General features: G+C 41.1%; 1 protein-coding gene across 3 annotated transcripts; it reads right to left on the reverse strand.

Moving 5' to 3' along the window:
- Positions 1-3,933: 3,933 nt before the first annotated feature.
- Positions 3,934-16,489, reverse strand: LOC127000395 (alpha-methylacyl-CoA racemase-like). Of its 3 annotated transcripts, XM_050864086.1 has the most exons (10): positions 16,330-16,489; positions 15,736-15,864; positions 14,685-14,767; positions 13,582-13,702; positions 12,921-13,056; positions 11,281-11,424; positions 9,506-9,637; positions 8,847-8,958; positions 7,808-8,018; positions 3,934-6,353 (listed from the first exon to the last, which is right to left on the reverse strand). In XM_050864086.1, exons 4-10 carry the CDS (start codon positions 13,687-13,689, stop codon positions 6,051-6,053), a joined length of 1,146 nt encoding a protein of 381 aa, XP_050720043.1. In that variant the 5' UTR covers positions 13,690-13,702; positions 14,685-14,767; positions 15,736-15,864; positions 16,330-16,489; the 3' UTR covers positions 3,934-6,050. The 3 variants fall into 3 exon arrangements, with proteins under 3 accessions (XP_050720043.1, XP_050720044.1, XP_050720045.1); XM_050864087.1 differs by lacking the exon at positions 15,736-15,864; XM_050864088.1 differs by lacking the exons at positions 14,685-14,767; positions 15,736-15,864; positions 16,330-16,489 and adding an exon at positions 14,841-15,652.
- Between the last annotated feature and the right edge of the window lie 210 nt (positions 16,490-16,699).

Below are 16,699 nucleotides of genomic sequence, written 5' to 3' on the forward strand. Positions count from 1 at the left end.
GGTTTGTGGTTATTTTTTTTTATAGGCATTTCGGTACTTAGTAATACTTCTACAAATCCAAGTTTGCCTTTCCGTTACTTAGATGGACGACCAAGTAACAGAGTGGCGATCCAGGAATTGTAGAAGCCAGGGCAGACAGAACCAGAGCCTTGCCGCAGCTGGTGGAGTACACTTACAGGCGGGGAGAGCTAGAAAACGTTTGGGATCGAAGGCTTACGTCCTGTAGTGGGCTAGTAGCTGCTGCTGATGATTTAGGAATATAAAGAATTATACGTTACCTTCGGTAACTATGATGTTATTCTGCAACAGGGCTATGTACGTAAAGAGTCTCTTTGTCGCTGTGCAATTATGGCCTGGCGAGCGTGAAGGCCGAGTTTTTGGCAACCCGCTGCGGCGCCACGGCAAGGCATAGGGGCGGATGTGATGGGTCTGGAGGTAGTACGTGTAGTGCAAGACGTGCCGATGTTAGGGCACTGCCTGTTTACTTTGTAGCAATAATAATTACACATTGCCGATGATGGCAATGGCCACTCACAACTTTCTGAAATAAAATGCTTGCAAATTCAAAGTGCCAATGCAGAGCCTGGAAAAAGGCCGCAGTTATAGTAATCAGCACAAAAAAGCGACGCAAAAGTCTTTGAAGAACTAACGACCAATGTACCAACCTGTTACCCAGTACAAACTTTTCCCTAGGATAATAAAAAAGTCAAAACAAAATAAGTGCAACACTTGACTAATCAGCCAAGCAAAAGAGAACAAGCTGGATTTCATGGTGGACACTCAACAATTATCCACATTCGCGTCGTTGACCAAGTTGTTGAAATCTTATTCTAGTCCAGTAATGCACCGTGCATGACTTTCATAGATCATGAGAAAGCATTTGACTCGGTTCAGGCTTCAGCAGTCATGCAGGCACTATAGTCTGTTCATTTTTTAGATTTAATTTGAATCAGTTTGTTTACGTATTGAAAATACAGAGTTATTTATAGCAACATTTCAGTCGCCCTAACCATCACGGCGCGCGAGACACGCTGTATGATGATGTTAAAAAAAATGAGTGTCGCGCGCGCCATGATGGTTGGGGCGAGTGACATGTTGCTATAAACAACCCTGTTTTCAATATGTGGGGCTTTATCTGCATTCTGATCACACTATCGTGTTCATGAGAGATTTTCCTACGTAACGTAATAATATATTTCTGCAGTCAATGAACAACTGTTTAAAATAGTGAGCATAATTAAAACGTTATAAACATTTTTCTAATATCTTCACAGTTCAACTCATCGTATTACCATTTTCTTTTTTGTTTTGTCGAGTTTTTACAATACAACTTGATTCTCCAGTCAGTGCTGAGTCTATTGGTGTCAACCAAAACTGGCTAGCTCGTATGAGGTGAGCTATGACATATAATAAAGAAACATGTCTCACTCGAGCATGCAAGATGTAGTCCGACATGAGTGTTAGCGGGAGAGCGGAGCAGCCAATCAGCTGCAAGCTTACCAACCTGCCTAGGCGCCAGGAATCTAGCTTAAGTGAACAGACTATAGTTACTTACTATAGTTACTTAGTTACTAGTGTAAGAACAACCAAGAGGAAATTTGGTACCATATAAAGAAGTGCCATTTGTATGCCATAAGAAAACCAAACAGCAATCTCATAAACAAGTCAAAATAATAATGGTAATTGAAGAGATTGACTTAGGACAAATGATACAAACAAGTCCCCCCTGATAGAAGTGGAAATATAAATATATAAAACTGGATTAGGGCTCTCAGAAAACAAGGTAACAGAATGAAAGGCTCTCCAACAATGTGTTTGAAGTGAAAGATTTACAAATGGTATGTTCTCTCCATCATGACATACGGATCATCGACATGGACATTGACAATTCTCTATAGTCTGACTCAGCTGTGAAGTCAGTTTGGGCAGGGCCTGCTCTGGGAGTTCTTGGCCATAGCACTGCCAAATCTTATTTAATGTAGTCAGAATATTTGATACACAATTTCAAATAGTCCGTAGATGACATATGATGGAGAGAGTGATGTACTGGGGGTGATACAGCAGTGCTGTGAAGAGGTTCGGGCCCAACCCAACGGACTTCATGTTTGTGTTGGATTACAGAATGAAAACTGAGAAGTGCCCAAAGAGGAATGAAGATCAACACTAGGAATTGCAAAAAAGAATAAGAAAACTGCAAATAGGTTAGAGCAGAGGTTCCCAACCTATGGTCTGCAGACCGGTGCCGGTCTGTGGCTTATGATTTGCTGGTCCGCCAATATCCTTATATGTATATGGATTTCTAATTTCATTTGTAAAACATGAGATATTACGTTTTGGTGTATTGATAGACCTTGCAATAGGTACACGAGTCTATCACCATGACAGCTAGTCTTTTCCATGCCTGCTGCAGCACTAAGTGGTGTAGTTAGTGTAGTAATTTTCCCTCATGGCGTCCATTTGAATAATTTAGCCTTTATAATCACTTTACCTTGTATAATGTGAAACATTACATTACATGGTATTGTCCCATTCAACTTTAAATTGCATTAAGAATAAAATATGTATTTGGACTAGTATATAAATGTCAGTGTATGCTTGGATCTATGCCTTTGGTACTGGTCCACAGAATTATTTTCACTTGCTCGACTGGTCAGTGGCTTTGAAAAGGTTGGGAACCACTGGGTTAGAGAACAAACATGAAGGTGATGTAATAAAGACAACTAAAATCAAGAAATGCCAATGGTCAGGATATATGTCAGAAAGAAGACAACCAGTGGAGAAAGAGTGACAGCCTGGAGAGTGATACCAAAAGACCCATGGGAGGAGGGTTGTTCACCAGATGGTGTAGTCAAGTTGTTTGTGGAATGTTTGCATCAAATTTAGAAATAAGAGGAGAAAGACAGAAACTAATGGAGATATTTAGGAGAGGCCTGCCCTGCACTGGAATCATACAGGCTCATGCAGGCTGCTGCTGCTGACGATGTACTCCTAATCTTCTCTCGGGTATATTCCAAAGTTCAAATAAAAACAACAAAAAAGATACTGTACTCATTATTTATAAGTATATATACATCTATAAAAATATGCAAGTAAAGCAGACCTAAAAAAAAAAATAAAAAAAAAATAAATAAATAAAGAAATAAAAAAAAAAAAAAAAAAAAATATATATATATATATATATATATATATATATATATATATATATATATATATATATATATATATATATATATATATATATATATATATATATAACTGTTAACCTATCACAAGTTGAGCACCATATTTAAGGGCATCACAGTTCCTTCCCCCATAGACATAACCCAGTCACCAAGAACAGTAAAATTTCATCTCTCCTTAAGGGGGTACGTGACACCTGGGGGGGTGTTTTGGTCAAAATATAGCATTTTGCAAAACTGGGTTAAAAACGTTCTTATACCATCTATAAATAATCCCCGAGCAATGTTTTCCTCGTAGAGCAAATTTTAAATATCTGGCGCGGGTTTAAATGGACCGAGTTAAAGGTTAAATTTTGTCTTTTTTTAATCGCAGAAAATCTAAAATCAATCAGATTTACGTGAAAAGGGCAGGGAATGTTGATTGTACAAGTAGCTAGGGACCTATGATTAGATATTGTTGATGGGGTAAAGGAGATAGGAGTATTAAGAGGAAAAAGTGACAAAAAAAACAATTTTATGCGATGTTCGACGAACATAATAAAAGAAATACCATTATGCCTTTCTGTATGGGAAACTTTCAGAATATTTTCCATAGGGCTCTAGGCATACCTAAAGACTATGCACAGCCAAAAAATGAAAGCGATTGGCTATGTATTAATGGTGCTGTTTAATTTTAAGTGTCGCTAGACGTATACGCACATGTATACGTATGAGTATACATATAAGTATACATTTTTTTTTTTTTTTTTACGTCGTTGCCTGTTGCGCCGGTAGGCATCTCCCTGGTGGGGCCTGATGGTCGGCCCAAGGGTTCTTCCAGGTGGGGCCTGATGGTCGGCCCAGCCCGTTCTGGCTTGTACAAATTGTAGGCAACATAGATGCCTACTCAGTTTCATCGTAATACCTGATAGTTTAGTTAGTTGACCTCAGGTGTCCCGTACCCCCTTAACTCCTAAACAACTTCATAACAAAAAGGCTGCTTCAGACTCAACCATATACCATATTTGCTGGTGGATAGGATGCATTTTTCTCTGATGTGAGGTATTAAAATTTATCCTGCATCTTATGCCTGTATATTACAAACCAGAGACCGTATGCTTGAGGTCCAAGGTGCTAAGCTAGTGGGTTGCAGGGGCAGAAGATGTACACTAGCACACAAACTGTTACTAGCAGTACTTGGTAAATAATATTAATGCAGTGTAGTTATTTGCTGAGCAGCTCTGCAAACGAGTTGTTACTATGTGACTTTTTATCAAATAAAGTGGCAGATAATGCTGATTGGGTTTGTTTGTTTTCTTTTTGTTTTTGCCCTAGAGCTGTGTCCTCTACTTTAAAAAAAGGGGGAAAAATAGTAACTTATCATTACTCAACAAGTTAAAAACTATTCTCAAACTAACATAACCCTGCCTAAATCTATACAGTAACCTACCACCATAATACAATGATGGCAAGAATAAGACCAAGACTGTGCATTACTCAGTAACCAGCCACTCCTGTGTAAACAAACCACAAGGCTGATCTGATTAAAGATAGTGTAGGGTTATGTTAGTTCTTTTTTATTGTAAATTCCTCACCGAGTTCAAATCCATCAAGGAGGAGCATTAATGGCAGTGCTACAGCCTTGAATTTAAGTTACTTCACTAACAGTAACAGGGGAGCTGTGCAATATTTTGGTTAGCCATCAACCAAGAAAATTGTAATTTTGTCCTTGATTTCAGTACATACTGTATTTATATGCACTAAGGCTAATTTAAAATCACTTTAACCTGTGCATTTCAGCGCATCTATTTTTGTCCTAACATGTTTAGTGTCATTGGGTTGGTACGGCCAGTATTGTCCATTGCGCGCAACCCCAAATTTAAGTAAAGTGGAGGCCATGGTGGCATGTGACAATCGGTAGGTCATGCCCAGTTGACAGCAGGAGCATCAGGGTTGGATGCCAGCTGTCACAAATGGGCTTATTTTGTAACCAAAAAATACATGGTAACAATGTTTTTTTATTGGAAAAAGAAAAAAACTAGCTGTTGTTTGGGCATGATGAGCATGTGAATGCACACCAAATACTGTTTTGCTGCTCTCATATTCATTCCAAATTTAGCTGTTTCACAGCCACTCAGCTTCAAGTTAGCTGAAGCAGATGGGAAAAATAATTTTTGATGAAACTTATACATCTTTTTCTCCTCAAGATATCCTTGTAAAATAGGGTGTTTGTTATGTGGAGGTGCATCCTATATGCCAGCAAATATGGTACATAATAAGTATTTTTCTTTCCTTTAATAAGGAGTCTTACAAACAATGAACTCTTCATCAACCTTAAACAAATTAAAGACTAGCTATGATTTACTAAAATATGACACTAATAGAAAACAAAATCTCACATCCAAATCAATAAACCCTATTAAATAATATTGTTTTGAACAGCTTTGGAAAATATATTCATCTTTATAATATACATTCTTCTAGTCTTTCATTATAAACACCCTTTGTATTAAATCATATTATATATATATATATATATATATATATATATATATATATATATATATATATATATATATATATATATATATATATATATATATAATTAAACAACCTAATACATGCTTTGTATGAACATACATCCACAAGTGCATGTATGTATGCATGAACACACTGCTGTGTGTGTGTGTGTGTGTGTGTGTGTGTGTACACCCACACCAACACCCAGTACCCACAGACCGACGATAAAGAGCACTTGCTCATGTTGGGAGGGTACCTGCTGGCGATTATGAGTCCAACACGTGATCAGGCCGTGGTGAATTACACACACACACACACACACACACACACACACACACACACACATTCACACACACACTCATACACACACTACTACAAGTTTGCCTTTTTCTTTGCCTCCATCACAATCTTCTCCTTCAGTAACACTTCAATGGCTTCCTTGGAGAACCCGGCCTCAGCAAGAACTTCTGTCGTATGTTCTCCAATCCTGGGTGCCCTTACCCCAGGCTGGAGGGGGGCTGGGGTGCGGGACAGCAGGGGGGCAGGGCGGGGAACATATTGGCCAGGTGTATAGGGGGAGGGCACAAAGGATCCCCTAGAGGCATTGTGGGGGTAGTTGGGGGCTTCCTCCATACTAAGGACTGGAGTGACACAGGCATCCTTACCCTCAAACACCTGCAGGAGTATGTAGCATTTACAGCTCAGAAACTTACCATGGAGATAGGTTCAAAAAGTTTATTAGCATGTTTAACCCGGTAGCTGCGGGGATCATGTTTTTTAAAGGCCCCTCTAAGCGAGAAAAATTAGAAAAAATCATCACTCACACAATCCAATTCGTAATATATATCAACGCATTTGTGATCAGTTTTGGGTTTTATATCATGGCAAAAATTTGGCCCGTTGCTGCTACCGGGTTAAGAAAGGCAATGATTTGTGTAGTGACCTTACTAAATTTTCTGAATGGGTCAAGGGGGTGGATGTGGATAAATTTTGTATGATTCCCCAAAAATACCTCAGAACCCACAGCAATAAGTGATTCCCCTAACAAGGTAGTGAGTAAATAAAATTAATTAAGCAACAATGGACTAAATGTAAATATGACTTAAGTTTCAAATGGAAGTTAGATAAATTTATAGATGTGGAGGAAATATGTCTCAGGAGCTGCAAATTGTAGGATAATAAATTTGGTCTTTTGCATCCTCCTTATATCATTATGTACAGCCTTCCTTACTTTGTGGATGCAGGAAGAGGAGGACTTTGGATGGGAGAAAGAGGACTGGAGTGTGTAAGAAGGGTGAGAAAATTAGTGTGTAAGAACAGAAATGCTTAAAATTTGTGAAAGGAATGGAGTATACATAGAAGGGCAAAATAATTAGTTTGTAAAGAGGATGGAGAAGCAATTAGTAGTGAGAGGAGCATAGTAAACAAGAAAGGTGAGAGAATTTGTTTGTAATAGAGGATTGAAAAGTATAAAAATATAAGGTTGGGATATGCAGGGAGGGTGGTTAGGGTGGGGCACAGGAGTTAGTCAGGGCAATAATTTGGCATCACTATAAAATAAAGTTCCAATAGTGTGACAACAGGCCAACCAACACAGCTTTTCAAGAGAGACAAACTAACTAGTGAACTTATTAAATAAAGTTAATAGCTTTAGACTTTTTTTATCTTTTATATACAGATCTTGGTTGTTTTTTTTCACAGCAAAGGAAACAGCTCAAGGGCAAATAAAGGTAAAGGTACAGCTGGGGTCGCTCAGTGCTCATCTCCGTAACATTGGCCCTTGAACCTGTGGTGGGAGGGAGCCCATTACCCCGGGACACAGGGCCATTGTGACATCCGGGTTACCACAGTTTACCTTCCCCAAGTTTTCCCAGGTACCCATTTATTGACCAGCCCGAGAGGGAGGATGAGCACCTGGGTGAGCTGCACGCTGCTTGCCTGGGCCGGGATTCGAACCCGGGCCCGCGGAGTAGAAGACAGGCACGCTGACCACTAGACCATTGAGGCAAATAAAGGAAAACAATAATGAAAAAAGCACACAAATCACTGCTCCTACAAATAGAGTTGAGAGGAGTGGCCAAAAGACAGGTCAATTTCAGTCTGTCTCGTCTTACCATAAAAAAACTCACCTTGCTCCACTCTGCTTGTGTCTTCTCCTTAAACCTGGCAGACAAAAGTTTCTTCATGTCGTCAGGGTCATCAAACTGGCTGGTCTCGTCTGGGTCAAGGCCAAGGAGAGAGATGAGCTCTGCATAGAACTGAGGCTCTATCGCCCCCACAGCCATGTGTCGGCCATCGCTGGTCTCGTAGGTGTCGTAGAAGTGAGCCCCAGAATCTAGCCTGGGGGATTGAGGGGGATATGTTAGGAGAAAATGTTGAAATATGAATCTGTAATGAGTGTCAAAATGCCTCTCAAAATTGGTAACTTTTATTCTCTTCTTGGATTCTATCATGCGTCATTTTCAAGAACTTAAAAATATTATTGTTGTGCTCTTAGACTGTCTCTTTAACTTAAAAAAAAAATGAATCCAGTCTAGGGTACTGAGGGAAAATTGCTAGAGAATGATAGTATATGACACTGTATTGGCTGCCTTGGGTGTTGGGGATAAGTGTTAGAGGAATATTTAACATCACAGTGACAGAATCCAGACGGGTGTTGAGGAGAAAATGTTATGAGGAAAACTAGACACAATTATGGTATAAAAAGACAGAAAATGGTGAACAAAAAGCATCATGACAAAAGGAGTAATTATAACAGCCTGGTTTACTTACAGGGGAAAGATACATTTTACTCTCTTGTCAAAGTCTAAGTAGTTATTTATATTTTGCTCTCACTTGGGAAACCTGGGGAAGGTAAACTGTAGGTACAGGTAAAGTTGGGGACACTAAGTAGCCACAATGCTCATCTAATTTCATTGACTCTTAAGCTTATGATGAGTAAGCACTCACTACCCTGGGACGAAGGGAAACTGTGACACCTGAGTTACCATAGTTAATGTTCCCTAGGCTTACCTCGGTACCCGTTTATCAATCAGCCTGAAAGGGAAGCTGGGTGGGTTGTGTGCCGACTGCCAAGGCTGGGATTTGAACCTGGGCATACTAACGACTAAACCACAGAAGGGCTATATAATGAGTCTTGCTTGCATTCAAATCCTATTCTGTCCTCACCAGTTGTGCCCCCGAGGCTTGCCCCACAACATCATGTCCTGGGAGGAGTAGATCCATGAGCCAACATAAGCCGCGCCCTCCACCATGTTTGCATCAATCACTTGTCCGTGTCCTGCAACACAGACATGTTCAAGACACATGTTCAGACATATTCAACTGTTTATATGCACCACTCACATTAGTACATAGTTCTCATATCTGGGAAGAAAAATTATCTTGAGTAATAAAGCAAAGTTTGATTAGCAGCTTTATTATGACACTATTTAGCTCTTATGCCTCAGCTCAGTGTTTCAGAGTAATTTTTTGTCCTGATATAAATATTAAATGATATGGCATGTTAAAGGTAAAGTTAGGGACATACACTATAGCTGTGTGTAGTCTCAGTGCTCATCTCGGTCACATTGGCCCTTAAGGCTGTGGTGGGTGAGAACCCATTATCCCAAGACACAGTTATCAACTGCCCCAAAGGGAGGATGAATGACTGAACAACTGGGTGGGCTTTGTGTGGACTGCCCAGGCCATGATTCAAACCAAGGCCCACAAATTTGTGGCTATGAATGCTAACTGCTACACCACAGAGGCATGTTCATGATATTTACGAGTTCATTAAAGTAGTCTAATATCAGTGACATGAGTTGCCCACCATCACTACCACCCACCAGACTTAGTGCGTTCCAGCAGGGCGAAGGCGATGCCCAGTGCACACATGAGGCCGCCGCCTGCAAAGTCTGCCAAAAGGTTGATGGGGGGAGTTGGCGGCCCTTCCTTGCGCCCAAGCATGGATAGCAAACCTGAAGGGAGAGGGATAGGTGGATAGATGGGCTGCCTCTCCTACCTAACTTTATACACCCATACGCACGCTTGCATGCATGCACAAGGAGACACGCCCCCACACACGTTATCTCATAAATTATTATTTGTATTGATTCCTGAAACTTTGATTACTTTGGAGATATTAGTAACATTTTTTTCCTCCTTTAATTATTTTGCATGTACTTAATGTAAAGGAAAAGGTAAGAGGGGTGTTCAGTGGTTCTGACCACTTTGCAGTAGTAACAAAAGTAAGGATTAGACAGAAATGTTAATTCATAGGGAATAGGGAGAAAAAACTGGAGGAAGGAACTGACAAGTGAGACATTGTATGACACTTGCTACATTCTGGTCTATGGAAGGGTAAGAAGCTGTTTGCTGCTTTTCTGGAACTGGAGCCTATGACAGGGTCGACAGGAAGGAGTTTTGTGATGTCCTGAGGAAATATGGTATGGGGGGGAATTAAGTTGAAAGGATCATGTCAGCAACTAGGATGAGTGTCTATGTGTGTAAATGGGGAGGTGAGTGAGAGTTGTGGAGTTGGTGCAGGTGTAAGATGGGTGTGTGTGATGTCACCCTGGCTGTTCAGTATTTATATGAATGGTTTTATGAGAGAAATAAAACCCAGAAAAGGGGATTCAGATTCAAAGTTGAAAGTGATAGGTATGGAGCAGCCTTAGATGGCAGGCACAGTGTTGCCAGAAAATGAGAGACTTGCATAGGACTGTAGATGAATTTGACAGGGTGTGTAGGAGGAGAAAGTTGAGAGCAAATGTTGGCAAGAATACAGTAATGGTATTTGAGAGGGCAAGAGAACAGAGTATTCATTTTGCAAAGCCATTCAGTTATGGCAGAGAGCACAACATTCTTAGAGCTGGATGAAAGAAAGGAGGGTGGGGAAAATAATTTCATTTGAGTATTTAAGCAGAACTCTATGTAAAAATGGGAACATTGAGAGAGTAGAGGGAGAGCAGTGATGGTCAGACCAATTATTGTTGCAGTGGAGAGAGTTCTGAAAGGAACAAGTGTGGACATGGGGATAATGAAGGCTATAAGAAACAGCATAATTCTCTTAACTCTGTTGTATGCATCAGAGACATTGACATGGAGTATAGCACAGCAGTCATCAGTATGCATAGTGGGAGTGAGCTATGGAAAAGGCAGTTGTTGTGTGTTGTGTTGGGATGAAGAATGTTATGAAAATGTGTGTGAGTTTTAGTATGGGCGTAACAACAAAACGGGTGGATTGTTCAGTGGTTGAAGTGAGGTGGTCAGAGATGATTTTGACGCAATGAGAAATGATGAGGGTGATTTTATAAGAATGTATGAAGGCAGGATTGAAGGAGAGGGTGTCATGGGGTGATCACCAGCAACTAGGATCAGTAGAGCAGACAAGTATTGGAGATGGAGCTGGCAAGGGAGGGACTGAGTGAGCTGACAGGGAGTGATAGAACAGGGAAAATTGAAGACACTTCTGCCATGGACAGAATAATAATTTTGAAGCTCTGGGCATGACGCTGTCCCTTAATCTTGGCATTAGGTTAGGAGGCATCTGCATCTATCTTCAAAAACTAAAATGAAAAAAAATAATGAAGTGAAGGCTGCATATTTCAATGAGACATACCAGTCAAGGCCACATAGTTTATGTCATGCCCGGCCATGTCTGCACATGGCCCAGACTGCCCAAAGCCTGTCAGCCTGGCATAGACGAGTCCTGGGTTGTCCTTGGTGAGTGTGTCTGGCCCGAGTCCAAGTTTCTCCATGACTCCTGTCAAGAAAAAGGGTCATCATGTTCTGAGCGGATTCAGATCTGTACATTAAAATAAATATTATTTATGTATATTTAATGAAGAGATTTTCTATTCTCTTTTTCTATTACCCTCTCGGTCCCACACGTCCTCTGCGTGTATCAAAACACACGAGAAATTAATCACAACAAGGAGAGGGTTTCCCCGGCTGCCTGGGATTGAACCTGCGACCAGAGTGACGGGAGAGCCACTTCTTACCGAGTCGGCCAAAGAGGTACCCCATTCGCTGAATGGGTTATGGAAGGCTCACTCATCAGGCTGTCACCACACTACATATATTCCTCTTGTTCTTTTGCTCAGAAGAACCAAAACATTCATGACACTGCCTAAGCTACTATGTGTTCTCTAGGTTTTCAAGACCAAATATATTTTCATCAAAGATATTGGGTCAACAGTGGTCTTGATCTTCATGATTTCTCACTATCCTTTGCATATCAGAAACTACTGCCATATCATAAGTAATTTTGCATTCATGAAACACCAGAGGTGGGCACGGTACTGAAAAATCAGTAGTGTGGTACTTTTTCCGGAGTAGTACGATTGTGGTAGTGTGGTCCCATTTTTTCTTTCCCAGTGCGGTACGTGGTGTGCGGTACTGTGGTAGCGGTAGTCAAAATAAAAAATACTTCAGTGCCTATCCTGGCTATCCAAACAAAGGAAACTTGCTTAAAATAGTACAATGAAAAATCGGCCGGCACCACAGACGGGTCCGGGGTTGAAATGGCCGGTACCGCGCAGGTTAAATAAGACTCGCAGTGTAGTAGTTTAGTCAGTCTATTTAGTATTTAATTTTGAACAATAACTGAAAAGTCAGAATGATTGAATCACTGATTCTGATGACTTACACCGATTGACTGATTGAGTCCGATTCACCTTAAAGAAAACCCATTTCTGCGAGCATTCCGCGCTGCAAATGTCGTCTTCGATAGTTTTCAGAGTACCGCAGGAATTTTTAGTGCGGTTCGTGGTAGTGCAGTATTTTCAGAAATTTTGTGGCAGTGTGGTAGTGCAGTACTTTTATTGTGGTGCGGCACTACCGCATTAAGTACCGCACTTGCCCCTCTGTGAAACACAATTCAGCTGTGAACTTAGCTTGTCCTTACCTTTAAAAGCTGGAAAGGATAAAACTAAGCTTGATTTATGCCCAGCTTCAGGCAAATATCCTTAAAAAGTATGAAGCCGTGTTCCATTATCACCCTTAACCTTTTAGAGACTTGCTGGCATGAACACTGAGCTTTAATACTGCCCTCATTTTCAAACAAATGTTCTCATAAAGTTGTAAGCTGTCTTCACCTCTTCTGAAAGCTTAATTTGTACCCATATTTCATTTAATATTATCATACAGTAGAAATCTATGTTTATTTTTTTTTACTTTTTTTGAAAGCTTAAGCTGTACCCGTATCATAACAAATACTATTCTCATAGACTATGAAGCCGTGCTTATCTTCATTCTTACCCCTTCGGAAAGGCTCAATAAGGACATCAGCACTATTACACAGCTTCCGTGCCACTCTGATCCCTTCCGGCCTCTTCAGGTCCAGCGCCACGGATCGTTTGCCTCGTCCAAGCCTGTCCATGTCCGGTCCACTTGTCTGTGGGCAAGATTTTATAATTTAGGTGTGACTTTTTTTTATCCAAATCACAGCCAACATTTGCCTTTAGAATGTTGACTTTATCTGGGCTGTTGACAATGCCTGATAGTATTTAATGATCATATGATGAAGGTCACATCAAAGACCTGTGAAGATTGCAACTTGCTATGTGAATCGATCAATCAATAGGGGCTTACAACAAGAGGGCATGTTGCCTGGCCCACCCTATAACGCCAAGCCCGAGGCTTCCCCCATGCAAGTCTCTAACAGACAGATGTATATTAACTATGACAGTTATCCAATTACAAGTGATTGAGTGGTGTGCGTATAGCTAAAAGTTCTTGGGTATGCTCCATTATATAAAAGAAAAGGAAAATTGATATGCTCCTCCTCTCTAATTCATTTGTCAGTTTCTAAAGACAGAAGCTACTGTATGAAGCAGGTGACACTGACTTCATCCTATGTGGCTTTACCTAACACTACTGGAGTGCCTGTCATAAAGGTAGTCAGCGGGGTGTTGCTCACCTTGTCAATCCTGATGACACTGGCACCAAAGTCTGCCATGATCATGCCACAGAAGGGTGCTGGAGCCAGGCCGGCCATCTCCACCACCTTGATGCCTCGCAGGGCCATGGTGATGGTTGACCTGTATGAAGGGAAGGAATGTTGGGTTACTATTGAAAATGATTTGGGAAATGGTGGAAAATATGGAAAGGAGAAGTAGCATGATGGTATAATAATAATAATAATAAGTTTTAATTCACCCAGTGGGAAATATAAAAATGACAAGAAATCAAACGAGATACAGATATGCTTAAATAATTAACAACCTTATAATTATAAAAGCGTGTGCATGGCATGTTGGGGCTATGGTGATTGTTTACCCTATATGTTGGGTTAGTATTGAAAATAATTTGGGAAAGGAAGGGAAGTAAGGAAAGGAAAAGTAGCATAATGGTATGTAAATGAGCATGCAAAATTGGGATAATACTCCAGAATTACACCCAAATATTCCTGTAGTCGGGGAGAAAGCGGAGTGATTTAGTGTGAAAATTGGGATAATACTCCAGAATTACACCCAAATATTCCTGAAGTCGGGGAGAAAGCGGAGTGATTTAGTGTGAAAATTGGGATAATACTCTAGAATTACACCCAAATATTCCTGTAGTCGGGGAGAAAGCGGAGTGATTTAGTGTGAAAATTGGGATAATACTCCAGAAATACACCCAAATATTCTTGAAGTCGGGGAGAAAGCGGAGTGATTTAGTGTGAAAATTGGGATAATACTCCAGAATTACACCCAAATATTCCTGTAGTCGGGGAGAAAGCGGAGTGATTTAGTGTGAAAATTGGGATAATACTCCAGAATTACACCCAAATATTCTTGCAGTCAGGGAGAAAGCTGAATGATTTAGTGTGAAAATTGAGCACATATCCTTCAATCTACCTGATGAGTTTGTAGAAAGTAGAGGAAGAAAGTGACAAATGAACTGAGATTGTAATGGAAACAACAATAAATGGAAGCAACATAAATGGAAACAATAAACAACAACAATAAACAAACAATAAACAAATGGAAACAACAATAAAGCAGTGAACAGTGTTAGTTAAAGTGATAATATACGAACCCAGAGGCGGCCGGGTGCTGATCACTGGTCACTGGTACAGGAGGTCAACGTCACTCAATGTCAGCCACAGCAGCAGCGGGGTACTGTAGGCAGAGGATAATTTTTAAGCCGTAAGCAAAATCAAACAGCCAGGCGTTAGAAGGAATAACTTATCACCGGGCCGCGCTATCTGGTCACAGGTTCACAGTGGTCAGTACGTGGTTCTCTCTCTCTCTCTCTCTCTCTCTCTCTCGATCCCTCCTTGGTAGTCACTCTCGTGGTAACTTATGTGCCTCATGTAGCTTTTTCCTGATATTCCTTTGCGTGGTAATCTCATGTAGTTAATAGTCCCACTCTTGACACATTTAGGAAGAGGATCATCAATCATTATCTCCCTTAATCCTGGCCCTTCACCATGTCCCAAACTCCCAATACCTTTCCTCATCCTAACCCTTATCCCCTAGAAATGAAAAAGTGGTATTGTCAATAATTCGTGTTAAATCTTCCGTGGCAGAATTTCTCAGCCAGACAACATCCCCTGCGAGAACTTTTGGGTTGGGCAGTGGGTGGGTGTGCGAGGGCGTTTTGAATGTTAATAAAAATGTTACTTCCTACAGAAACAATAGTATGAAGTCAGTGACAAAGAAGATGACTTAAATAAATGTCTTATTAGTCCGCCGCTTAGATTTAGTTTAGTTACGCTGAAAACTTGGAAAGTGTAACAAATTTAGGGGACACTTAGGTACGCCGGTTCCAGGGGTTACGGGGTTCCCAAGGGTCCTTGTTAGTGGTTATAGTGGTGCCAGCCTTCCCATTTGGGGGAATTTGTTACCTAATTGCAATTCTGAGTATTAGGTGTCGAAAGTCTGGGAAAATTATACTTTTTGGGGAAATTTCCGGATATTTTTATGCCCCCCCAAAACAAAACAAAAAAAGAAAAAATGAACAGCACCGTAATACTATCAAAACAAAACTAAACAAAAGTACAGAATAATTATATTGAAAGATGAATTTATAATGAATTAATGTCTAAAGGTAGCCTACAACATAAAGTGCCGTTGGAGAGACGTACCTCATCCTCTTTCAAACGTCAACACAAAGACAACACTCCCTCATTTGACGGGTGCTGAAGTGTGTGCTTTGACGTGGTGGTGCTGGGGGCCGCGGCTCGTAAAGGTACAGGCATACTGGCATGTTTCTCCTATGTTTTTGTAGCGTGGAAAGAAAATAAATAAAGCTACATTCCCTTTTGACGACCACTATGGTTGTGATGGTATGTGGTAGCGTGGTAGTCGTCGAGCGCTGGTCCCGGATGGTAAGGCCTCAGGACAAGTGAACACTCGTTCCGAGGTTTGTGACCAGAAGGGCGTTACTTGTGTGATTAATTATGGAAGGTAGGAGGATTTCCGTGGGAACCACTTGTGAGACAGCATTAAGAAACTGGATGGTGATAATGTACTATAGGGGGGGGATGTGTGTATGGTTCAATAATCTCAAATGAGCAGCAAAACAGGCTCCAAATTATAACACTCAGTAAGGTTGTATATTAATATGTATTTGGTTTCCTTTTGCAAAGGTTAGCGGAGTACTAATAAAAAAAAATGACTGACAGGCTGTAGGCCTCTAATCTAGCTAGCTACCGGCACAAGGGAGATTTGGGGAATACACAGAATGCTTAGCTCTGGTTGCTGGAGGCGGAGAAGCAGGAGCTGGCGTGAGTGTCGGGCTCGGCAGGGGACGTCCACGATGGGAATGGGCGGTCCTGGTGATGGACAGACAGGCGCCGCTTGATGTGGAGATGGAGCGGCTCGGGTGGTGTGAAGAGGCGGGCGCCGTTTGGTGAAGGGAGCAGCTTGGGCAATGGTAGTTCGGCCCCCAGGGCAGTCGAGGGGCAGGTTACCCCGCCATACAAGGGGGGGGGGGGGTTTCGAGGCTTTGAGATGAGGGATTTCAGTAACTCTCGTTCACGATATTTACTCATTCGCTCGCCGTGTTATCTTCTCATAACCTTTTACGCACTTACATTCCTCAGCCAC

This window comes from Eriocheir sinensis, chromosome 18 (assembly GCF_024679095.1).
Source record: "Eriocheir sinensis breed Jianghai 21 chromosome 18, ASM2467909v1, whole genome shotgun sequence".
Lineage (NCBI taxonomy): Eukaryota > Metazoa > Arthropoda > Malacostraca > Decapoda > Varunidae > Eriocheir > Eriocheir sinensis.

What these genes read in the sequence shown, in the direction of transcription:
- LOC127000395 (XM_050864087.1), bottom strand. Translation starts at nt 13,689, where the DNA reads ATGGCCCTGCGAGGCATCAAGGTGGTGGAGATGGCCGGCCTGGCTCCA. An exon ending in GTGTCATCAGGATTGACAAG is followed by an intron (nt 13,057 to 13,581) that starts GTGAGCAACACC and finishes TCTTGCCCACAG; the next exon opens with ACAAGTGGACCGGACATGGA. An exon ending in GCTGGAACGCACTAAGTCTG is followed by an intron (nt 8,959 to 9,505) that starts GTGGGTGGTAGT and finishes TCTGTGTTGCAG; the next exon opens with GACACGGACAAGTGATTGAT.